The 12,071-nt window shown below is 44.1% G+C and overlaps 1 protein-coding gene across 2 annotated transcripts in view; it reads left to right on the forward strand.

Annotated features, from left to right (window-relative positions):
• adck5 (aarF domain containing kinase 5) overlaps nucleotides 1-12,071 on the forward strand; it is a 30,507-nt gene that overhangs the window by 2,138 nt on the left and 16,298 nt on the right. For both annotated transcript variants that reach the window (XM_067425772.1, XM_067425773.1), the window contains one exon: nucleotides 7,613-7,707. In XM_067425772.1, coding sequence (XP_067281873.1) covers nucleotides 7,613-7,707 — 95 coding nt within the window. The remainder of the gene's footprint in view (nucleotides 1-7,612; nucleotides 7,708-12,071) is intronic.

Consider the following 12,071-nt stretch of genomic DNA (forward strand, 5'->3'; position numbering starts at 1 on the left):
GAGACAGCAGAGAGTAGCTAGCGCTCTGTAGAGCAGGTTTTCTGTTTAGAGCTACTGTAGAAACATGGCGGCACAAAGTTTGCATGTAGATAGAAATGGCTCATTCTACCGTAATAAAAACATAACGGTTCATTACAGGGATGTCAACGATTCAATATCTGACCTGTATTATGCCTACAGGTTGTTTGGTAAATTAAACAAGTCATTTAATTAAATTATAAATCACATCGACTAATTTTACACTATCATAGCCCTTTGTTTAGATAAAAAAATCCTTCTCATTCATTTGGTGAAGAACATGGCAATTTGAGCAGCATTGCACATCCTCATGCTGTCGGCTATAAGCCACTGCTGTACAGGCATATTTCAGTATTAAGGTTAACGATTAATTGATTACCTTTAAAGTAGGCATGTAACCAAAGTCTTCTTTGTTGTGATGTATATCAGAATGAAATGGCTTATTGAATGAGAAGAACTTAGGACAAGACTTGGTTCCCTTTCGAGAGAGGTTCCTCGTATTACGTATGGGAAAAACTCCTTTTCTCGAGAATGTGAAGCAAAACTTTTAATAAAGGTATCTATGTAAAGCGCAGTGAGCTGCACGGCCATAGCCCAGCGCGAGGAGCGCTCTGATTGGCCGGGCTGCGGCAACTGCAGGAACCTATGGTGAGGCGGCTGAGAGGAACGAACCAATGGGGGGCGTTCCAGAAGCCCGCCGAAAAAGGTGCTTATATTTGCATACAGGAGGCTATATAAGACCCTAATTCGCCATAGGTGTCAGATTTTATCTCCTTCAGCGATACCTTCGCTGGTCTCCGGAAGAAGCACCGCCGTTGAAAAGGCACCAGCGAAACCTGCAGCTGAGGACGACGGACTCCCTCTCCGCCTTCTCTGCCGTTCCAGCTACGCCATCCGGCGTTATATATCCTTTAAACTGTGTCTATGTTGAGTGTTATATGTGTTTGTGTATGTGTTGCCGCTGCAACGCCACTTCTAGAGCTTACAGGCTTGTTCTACTCGAGGACTCTCTCGTTCCGCCGCGTCGTTAAGCGCCGCGGAAAGACGGAGCTCTTCTCACTCTCCCTCTGCTCTCGTCCCGTCGCGCTGAATAGCGCCGCGGAAAGAGAGAATGTTAGAGGACATGAGCACACTCAAGCCGAAGCTCTCTTCACTCTGCCGCCGCCGCGGCTCTTCTTCCGCCGCTGCCACAGAGTTGTTCCCACTCTTCTCTCATTCCGTCGCGCTACAGCCGCGGACAGAGAATACTAGAGTGAATAGGCGAACTCGAGCCGAAGCTCTCGTCACTATACCGTCGCGCTGAGGAGGCGCCGCGGACAGACGGAGTTTTTCCTCAGTCTTCCTCTTCTCTGGTTCAGTCGCGATATCGCCGCGGACAGAGAATACTAGAGTGAATAAACAAACTCGAGCCGAAGCTCTCGCCGTGCTAGAAGCGCCGCGGACAGAGTTTTACCTCACGCTTCCAATTCTCTCGTCCTGTCGCTCTATCGCCGCGGACAGAGAATACTAGAGTGAATAAACAAACTCGAGCCGAAGCTCTCGCCGTGCTAGAAGCGCCGCGGACAGAGTTTTACCTCACGCTTCCAATTCTCTCGTCCTGTCGCTCTATCGCCGCGGACGGAGAATACTAGAGTGAATAAACAAACTCGAGCCGAAGCTCTCGCCGTGCTAGAAGCGCCGCGGACAGAGTTTTACCTCACGCTTCTAATTCTCTCGTCCTGTCGCTCTATCGCCGCGGACAGAGAATACTAGAGTGAATAAACAAACTCGAGCCGAAGCTCTCGCCGTGCTAGAAGCGCCGCGGACAGAGTTTTACCTCACGCTTCCAATTCTCTCGTCCTGTCGCTCTATCGCCGCGGACAGAGAATACTAGAGTGAATAAACAAACTCGAGCCGAAGCTCTCGCCGTGCTAGAAGCGCCGCGGACAGAGTTTTACCTCACGTTTCCAATTCTCTCGTCCTGTCGCTCTATCGCCGCGGACGGAGAATACTAGAGTGAATAAACAAACTCGAGCCGAAGCTCTCGCCGTGCTAGAAGCGCCGCGGACAGAGTTTTACCTCACGCTTCCAATTCTCTCGTCCTGTCGCTCTATCGCCGCGGACAGAGAATACTAGAGTGAATAAACAAACTCGAGCCGAAGCTCTCGCCGTGCTGGAAGCGCCGCGGACAGAGTTTTACCTCACGCTTCCAATTCTCTCGTCCTGTCGCTCTATCGCCGCGGACAGAGAATACTAGAGTGAATAAACAAACTCGAGCCGAAGCTCTCGCCGTGCTCATTCTACCGCCGCCGTGCTGAAGCGCTGCGGACAGAGAATACTAGAGTAAGTTAGACGAGCGAGCTCGGGCTGTTGGGTATGTCAAGAACAATGTCGCTGCAGCGCGCGCTTACTGCCAAGGAAGTTGTAATGGCTGCCTTGTCATGATAGCGCGCGCCCCTTCCACAGCGCGTTGCTGACTAGAGCGCGGCTTACGTCATAGCACGCGCTCACTGTCAGAGCATAAGGGCGTCGGAAAATGGCTGCCAAGCTAAGCCCTTTTTTCACTCTATCACTTCCAGTCCCCTTTATTCAGGCGGCAGGAAAGGTTTTTACACTGTAGACAAAGTGTCCACTACACAGTGTGCACCCCTACATAAGCACTGTTAATTCAGCCTCACAAAATCACAAATAAATCCCGCCGCGGCCGGATTACACCATATAAAGTCAACTAGCCTTATTGCAGTTAACTAGCCTGTGGTCAAACACGCTTGTCTGCATGCGCGCTTTCAGTCTAGACTAGAGCATAACGGCATTGTGGAATGGCTCACATACCACCCGCACTTCCTTACATTCTCCCAGTTCCCTTAAGTTAAGTGACTGGAGATGAAATATTGCAGTCAACTAGCCTGTGTTAAACACGCTCGTCTGCACACTAATGCTGTGTGCGTTTACCCCTGTGGATTTGCTCACTGGTTTGCACCGTGGGTATTCTACGTAGGTTGTGCGCCACTGCACATTGTTTACACTACACACAAAAGAGCTTTCTATGTAGGAAATGTGCCCACTTTACAGTCTGCACTCCTGCACCCAAGCACTTTTCACAAAGTTCACTCTCGCACACACAATATAAATGTGAGGCGTGCGCCCACTGCAAAGCCTGCACCGCCAAAACTAACACTATCCCCACAGTGTTACAAGCAGTGTTACAGCACAAGCAACCCGGCTAACAGGCCCCTATTACTAAGCGGCCAGCCCCCGAATCTAATTCAACCCCTGGCTTTACGAGCCCAGGGCTGGCAGGCCATTCCTGGTATATAATATTGGGTGTTGAACATATAAAACGAGGTTCTCGCTACAGTTTTGCTCGCAGACCCCGCGATTCAAGCCGTGGTCGAGCCCTCTGTAAGAAGCAGTGTCAGTCACGTGCTTCTCGCTGAGGCATTGAGACTGTTAAAGGAGAGAGCGGCGAAAACAGTACACCCGACGCTAGCGAGTCAGGTTTTTACTGTCGCTAATTCCTCATGCCGAAAATGGGTGGCGGTCTCAGGCCCATTTTCCAGGCATCTGAACAAAGCACTTATGACACGCTCGTTTCAAGGTGCTGACGGTGAAACAAATCCTCGCGCACATTCGCCCCGGGGATTGGGTTTTCTCAATAGATCTGAAAAACGCATACTTCACGTTACGATAACCCCCCACCCCCACTACAGGCCATTCTTGAGATTCGCCTTCGAGGGGCAGGCTTATCAGTACAGTCATTGTCATAGACTCAAGACTTACGGCATAAGAACCACCACGTCTTGATAATGTACATAAAATCGCTAGGGCAGCCGAGATCAGACTCTGTTCACTGCATGGCTAAGCATCTCATTTTATGGGCAGAGCACAATCTGAGCTCCCTAAGGGCGGCTTACGTGCCAGGTATTCTGAATCAGGGTCCGGACATGTTATCCAGAGGACCCATGTCCCCAGGGGGATGGTCCCTTTACCCGCAAACAATTCAGCTCGCACAGCACACGCTGCCCAATATTTTTTCTGCAAACGCAGGGATGCCCTGGCCCATGTTGGCCCAGACTCCCTCTATATGTTCCCTCCGATCGCGATCCAGCTGCAGCCTGTGCTTTTTAAAAGCCCCACTTTGGAAGAACCGCACATGGTTCTCCATACTGTTTCAGCTGTCAGACACAGCCCCATGCCTATTCTGCCAATGAAAGGGAAGGTCTGGCATCCCAATCCCGAGCTGTGGGCCCTCCACGTATGGCCCATCAACGGTATCCGGGAACCTCTCTGACAAGTTATGAACACTATTTCGGAAGCTAGAGCCCCTGCTATCTGGCAGCTCTGCTTTGAAGTGGTCAGTGGTTTTCTAACCAATGTGCCACGCGAAACATCGACGCACACTCATGCGAACTGGCGGAACCGCTCGCTTTCTCCAAGAGCTAATGGATGCGGGCCGTCCCCCCTCCACACTCGGGGTGTGTGTCTCCGCCATAGCAGCTAGCCACGCTCCGATCGCAGCACATTCACTAGGGAAAAGTGATCTTATTGTGTGTTTTCTTAAAGGGGCCAGGAGATTCAGCCCGCCTTGCCCCTACCTCGGTCCCTATTTGGGACCTCGCCATGGTTTTGGAGGCCGTGAAGGGTTCCCCCTCCTAACCACTTCAGAACACGAGCTTGAAGCACATATCACTCAAAACCGTTTTTCTGCTGGCTGTGGCCTCGGTTAACCGAGTGGGTGGCTTACCTGCACTCTCCGTGAGCCCTTTCTGTCTTGAGTTTGGGTCCAGCAACTTCAAGGTTGTGCTCAAACCGAGGCATGGTTTTATGCTGAAAGTGCTATCAACCCCTTCAGTATGCAGGTCTTTGCACTGCTTAACCCGCGTCTCAGAGAGAATAAGACGCAAACCTATTCTGCCCAGTCAGAGCATTGAGATTGTATTTAGAGCGCTCCGCCCCCTTCAGGCAGTCGGATCAGCTCTTCATTGCTTCGGTGGCCGCACTAAAGTTTGTGCTGTCATGAAACAGTCTCTCACACTGGATAGTGGATGCAGTCCCACTAGCATATAGGTCCAGGACCTAACCTGTCCTACAGGCATTTAAGCCCACTCCTCTAGAGGCATGGCCTCATCTTGGGCTTGGTCGTGTGACATTTCTTTGGAAGATATCTGTGCGGCGGCAGGCTGGGCCTCTCCGTCCACTTGTATCAGATTCTACAAGTTGGAGGTTCCAGCTCTACAAGCAGGGCTTCTCTCCATCTAGGCTCTATCTTGACCCTGGCAAACAGATTGCCTTACATTTTGGCCTGTACACATTAGTCCTTAAGCACTATTCATTCATCATAAGATCCGACTATGTCCGATCAGCTGTTCAAACGAACCGACTCTTCCGGTTCTTCATTCCCCTTATAAGCCGCCTCTGTCGGTGTCTCGGGGGTTTATAACATGTGCTTTGGGTATACTGGGTCAGTCAGCACACACGGCGCTTTACATTGTGTTCCCATACGTAATACGAGGAACCTCTCTCGAAAGGGAACGTACTCGGTTACTTTCGTAACCTCGGTTCCCTGAGAGAGAGGAACGAGTATTACGTTCCGTGCCGTGTTTATGCTTCTCAGGTATCGCTTCAGTCGATCTTAAAACCTGACACCTATGGCGAATTAGGGTCTTATATAGCCTCCTGTATGCAAATATAAGCACCTTTTTCGGCGGGCTTCTGGAACGCCCCCCATTGGTTCGTTCCTCTCAGCCGCCTCACCATAGGTTCCTGCAGTTGCCGCAGCCCGGCCAATCAGAGCGCTCCTCGCGCTGGGCTATGGCCGTGCAGCTCACTGCGCTTTACATAGATACCTTTATTAAAAGTTTTGCTTCACATTCTCGAGAAAAGGAGTTTTTCCCATACGTAATACTCGTTCCTCTCTCTCAGGGAACCGAGGTTACGAAAGTAACCGAGTACGTTTACTCCATTGGATGGGAATTGATTGGATCATTGTGGTTTGTATTGCTGTGTTCTCATGTGAGTGACAGGTTGTCCCGCCCTTGCGCCAGTGAACGCATTAGAACAATAACTTGTTTTTAGAGAGAAGGGAAGATCTGGAAAAAGTCATTTAAATTAATAAAATGTCTATTGACTTGTTTTTCATAGTGAATGTAGATTTTTAGTCTAATTAAAATATTTTATTGGGTAGAAAATTCATTGTCATTACAAATATTTTTAAAGCTGTGTAATATTTTCCCCCATCTAGTGGTGTAAAGGTATGACAATCCAGTGAATATTAGTTTCGGTTCCTCTCAATTCCGATTTCGTTTTAACTCCAAGATTGACATGGCTTCCAGTTCGACCACGTTCATGACTGCCATCGAGTGGTAAAACGCGAAAAGCGAAGCTTGAATTTACGGGTATGTCCCGTAATGTATTTTCAATGGCATATTATAAACTTAAGAAAATACTTTATTACTTGAAAGAATTAAATATACATAAATGAGCACATATATTCTTGAAAGAACTAAGTGTTTTTAAGAATAATTATTATTCTAAGAATAAACTAAAAAAGTTACACTGTGTAGCTTTAAAGATCCTTATCCTTAATTCTTATGCAGTAAATCACAAACAACTATAAAAGTCATAGGATGTTGTTGCAGACAATGGTAAAATAGGTTGAGAACTACAGCTACACATTCAAAAAATAACGGTTTCATTTATTTATTTATTTTTCTTTTACATGTGCCATAATAATCCTTCATATTTTGGACATACAACACGGTAGTACCATGGTGTTTAGTAGTGACGTTACCAGGGTACATAAATATTGCAATTAGTCTATCAATCCTGAAAATGTGGTTTCAATTAATTCATGTACTTAGCCTCCATCTGATACCATGTCACTGTCATGGTACTTTTGTTAGGGTTACTATAATATTTTGGCTGGATTTGTTGTTACATAAATTTTTTTTGGAAGGATAGTGATTTAAAGTGTGGACAGAAGCTCTCAGTTTGAGTCACAGAGATATTGCCGACTTGTGCAGTTGTGTGGGACAGATTTTTAAAAATCTTAAACGAAGGGCTGCTAATGTGCTGTTTATCATACTCTATAGAGACCTTTAAACTGGACCACATCCCTGACCTGTCCACAAATCAACCCGCCTGAGTAAAGACATTTTGTTCCCTGCTTTTATAAACATTCCCCCTTCTTTCACATTTCCCACACGGCCTTGTTGTAGTGTACGAACTAAACTGAACCAACACTGAGCTGAAAAAGACACTGTTGTCTTCTGTAATAGAGCTGATTACACAGGAAAAAACAGCCTCATATTAGATTTGATTAAGTTAGTATTGTTAATTGTTGTTTTCCTGTATATTACTGTGAAGCTGCTTTGAAACATGTTATTTTATAAGCACCATAGAAACAAAGGTTACCTCACTTCAGACTTCACAAAAATCAGACCTTTCTTTCTATCGTTATGTCCTCAATTCGCTTGAACATTCAACATCTAATAATATGTGTCCATAGACATACTAAATGCAAATTTTGCCTGATTTATTATGTTTGATGGTCTCTTATTACCTGAGTGAACAAACAGTTTGATTGCTGTTTAATTTTTATTGTCTTCTGCTTTAGTTAAGGCTGTGTCGGCGCCATATGTCTCTGTTACAGAGGTGTCCTCGGCTCATAGGTCCACAAGCACTCAATCAGAAGTTCTTCTCCTCATACAGGTGGGTTTCATTGGGGTCTGACTTAATTTTAAAGGAACATGCTGACTTTGGGGGACTTTTGCTTATTCACCATATCCACCAGAGTTGGATACAGTGGGGCAAAAAAGTAATAGTTATTCACCAATTGTGAATTCACCACTTAAAAAGATGAGAGAGGCCTGTAATTTTTATCAAAGGTACACTATAACTGTGAGAGACAGAATGAGAAGAAAATCCAGAAAATCACACATTTTTTTAAAAGAATTTATTTGCAAATTATGGTGGAAAATAAGTAGAAAGCACTAAATTAAAAAATAATCTCACATTTCTACTACATTAATGACCCAGTTTAAATACAGATTTTTTTCCCAGAGCTGAAGTTGCCTACTCCTTTAAATTTTCTTCAACACCAGTGACAGCCCCAAAACATCACTGCTCCAGAAGAGATCTGCATGGAGGATTGGGCTAAACTACCAGCAACAGTGTGTAAAAACTAGTTGTGGGCTGTTATCAGCATTAACATGCTGCGTTAACGTGAGACTCTTATCGCGCGATAAAAAAAATAACGCTGTTAATTAGGGCTGGATATCGATTCAGATGTTCCAATTCGATACGATTACGATTCACAAGCCCTCAAATCGATTCAATTTTCGATTTTTGATTAGATTTTCGACTCGTTTTTGGATTCTCGATTCAACTCAAATGAATATAGATTTAATACAAATACTACAGGTATTTATAAAAAAGAACAGGGGACATAAATGGGTAATTAAAAAGAAATGAAGAGCCACAAACCTGTATATTATACTTTTAATTTTAGGTACACCTGAGTACATTAAAACAGAACGTATCTCTATATTTAAAATCCATACAATTGTTTAATACAATTTTGATGCAACTTTATTCTAAAAAAAAAAAATTCTGAGAAGTATTTTATGGATGTTTTGATATATTTATTCTAAAACATAAAAAGGATATTGGATGATTTTTTTCAGTACATTTTCAGCAATTTTCAGTACACGACAAGCTTTTCTTGTGATTTTTGCCACTCGTCATGTGTGCATTCACTTTTCATACGTGAGAAACACGTTCATTATTTTTTTTACAGTCTGGTTAATTCCCGGACACGAGTAGTTGCCGTGGTAACGGACAACAATACCTTAATGTGCTGACTTAAGTTGACTGTGGACTAACTATTATTTGAGGAAATCTGTTTATAATATAAGCTATTAGGGTTTGAATTATTGATCCTGTGCTGTATATGGACTATAATGTGAATATGTCTATAATGGCTAACGTACTTGCTTAAGTGACTGCTCAAGTTTGATCCTAATGCAAGGCAAGCATTCACGTGTATGTTATCTATTTTTAGCGGTTGTGTGCTCGGCTGTGTGTGTGTTGTCACATCAAATGGTTCCGCAGATTTTTAGTAGTACTACAACAGCATTTCACCTCAGCATTATAAAAGGTGACAACGCACAGGAAGCTAAAACACTAGCTGTGTCTCATTTCGTTAAATTTCAAAGGCTGCGTCCTCCGGAGGACACATCCTGTGTAGGATGCAGTATACGAAGTGTCCTCAATCAGAATTAAACGAGACGTCCTTCACAGGACACACAGGCAGGAAGTATCTCGTTGCTATGCCAATAAGTTCAGCCTCATTGCGCTCTCACGCTAGCCTGGTTTTACCAGACTCTCGTATATTTCATTTGTACATAGAGTCTGGCCACTCTCCATTGACAAGGGTTTATTTCCGCGAAGGCGGGCACCCTGTTGAGGTTTAAAACTATTGGATCTGCCCTGAGCCACTCTGGATCTGCCATAACCAATCGCTAACGTTTGGTCGTGACGTATGTCATGCGCCCTTCGCCTGTTACACTCATGGAAATCCGACAAAATAAAAGTGCACATGTGCATGCCACCTCAGTAATAAAACTATAGGATAAAACCTAAAACTCGTGCATTCAGATTGTGATTTATTCACGCCACGGTGGAGACGAGAGTTTTGTGATTGGGAACGCGGCGCCCACGTGGTCTGTAACATCATTGTATGCTGTAAATAAAATGTCATATGCTTGGTATGATAATAAATGCTACTATAAATAACGGACCAATTCAAATGTTTAAGTGCTTTTATTTTAATTTGTTTGAGCGGTGATGAAATATATTGCTCTTCTAAATACTTGCCAGCATTTTAAGGAAATACAAGTTTAGAAATGCATCCTAATAACAGCAAAGCAACCGTATGGTGTTCTGCAGTGGTCAAAAATGATTACAAACAGTGAATTTTGAAGTGATATATTGTTGAAAACTCAAAGATGTGGATTCGGACAGCTGTTACATTTACACGACCTTGCGTTTGTCAAAAGCAGTAGGTAACTCGGCCGGGGATTTTTACGCGGGTGGTGAGGGACGGACGGCAATAAAATAACTGACCAGCCCCTGTAACTTAAATGATGGCAATACCTTCCGACCCCACGAGAAACAGTTACCGTCCGAATAGCTTCAGCCAACTCCTTCATGACTAACGAAGCGATCTGGAAAATCAAACTTTTCCCGAATTTACCCTGTTGGAGGGACACAACATCATGGCCACCAACAAACCCCAGCAAAGACTGTTATTGCTCCGGCTTTAACTTCTGGATATTTGGCAGCGGTGCCACAACTGAATGAATGGTTTAGTTTGCATCTTTCTCCACCGCCATTACTGAACTACATCTCAAACTAGCGCACGACATCAACGTCATCGTTCTCAGCCACTCTCTCTGTTCGCTGATTGGACCGGTAAAAATTTGTTCGGAGAAAACCTAAGACTACACAGCAGTCCCAGACGTAGTACTGAAGGAAAATGAAAATTGAGCGGAAGTACGCAGGAAGGCAGAGCCAGGCTACTATCACGCCAGAACAAAAACAAAACAAAACAAAAATAATAAAATCAAGTAAATGAAAATATTTAGTCGAACATACAAGAGTCAAGGGGCCCAGATGGGGTGCATAAACTTAAGCCTCCGCCTCAGAGGAGTCACTGGGGGCTGGCTGGACAGCCAACTTGTCCAAATGTCCAATAAATGGACCCCAGACAGCAGAGAACTTTTCACTGGAATCAATCCTCAAAAGCCGGAGTCTTTCCATTTGTATAATAGAGATCATGTTAGTAATCCACATCTGGAAAGAAGGGGGTGAGGGTGATTTCCAGTTCTTGAGCACAAGTCTCTTAGCCACAACCATACCCAACATTAAAGCATGCTGTAATGCTCCTGAGAGGCAAGAGGTGTGCCGTGAAAGGTCAAAAATGGCAAGCTCAATATCTGGTGAAAGAGGCTTATTGTAAGCCTTGGAAAACCAGTCAAAAATGCTTGACCAAAAAACAGACAGTAAAGGGCAAAACCAAAAGGCGTGAGAAGCTGTATCCATTGACGCCTTACACTTGCCACACATTAATGAAACAGCAGGGAAGATCTTATGCAGTTTGGCTTTAGTGTAATGTAGGCGGTGAATAACTTTGAACTGAATCAGTTGGTGTCTGCTGTTGATTGAACAGGCCTGTATCGTAGCCAGACACTTGTCCCACATAACCTCTGGGAGCTCAACTCCCAAGTCTTCCTCCCAAGCCTCTTTGAATCTTACAGTGGGGGCTGTGACACAGCTTTCAAATAAACAAACAAATTTAGAAATAAGATGCCTAGAGTCCGGAGGGTTAAAAAAAAACATTGAAAGACAGGCCTCTCTGGAATGATTTCAAAATTACGCATTTTGGACTTCACATAATGTCTAATTTGTAAATAACGAAAAAAGAGTGCATGGGGCAAATAAAATGTATTTGTTTATATGGTGCATTTTCATTCGGACTAGACTTTTAAAACGATTACAGTGCGTCATGAAAACCCCTATTATTTGGGTAGCACACACATTCTGAAAGCCTTTGGCAGGATTCAGATGAGCCATTTTAATCTAGATTGATTTCAAAATTAATCTAGATTTTAAAACAAATGATCTATGCCCACATCTAGTAAAAACTGTGTGGTGAATTACAGAAAACATTTGACCTCTGTCACTGCCAACAAACGGTATATAACAAAGTATTGAGTCTAACTTTTGTTATTGACCAAATACTTATTTTCCACCATAATTTGTAAATTCTTTAAATATCAGACTGTATTGTAAATGTGATTTTCTGGATTTTTTTTCCCTCATTCTTTCTCTCATAGTTAAAGTGTACCTATGATGAAAATTACAGGCCTATCTCTTGCACAATTGATGGCTGACTAAATAATTTTTTGCCCCACTGTAAGTCCATACATACAATTTTTATCTCTGTACATGCCATAACTGTTTGACGCACCCACCGTTGGCCTATCTTAGCACAAAGACTGGTGTTAAAGGGG

This window comes from Pseudorasbora parva, chromosome 19 (assembly GCF_024679245.1).
Source record: "Pseudorasbora parva isolate DD20220531a chromosome 19, ASM2467924v1, whole genome shotgun sequence".
In the NCBI taxonomy this organism is placed as follows: Eukaryota; Metazoa; Chordata; class Actinopteri; order Cypriniformes; family Gobionidae; genus Pseudorasbora; species Pseudorasbora parva.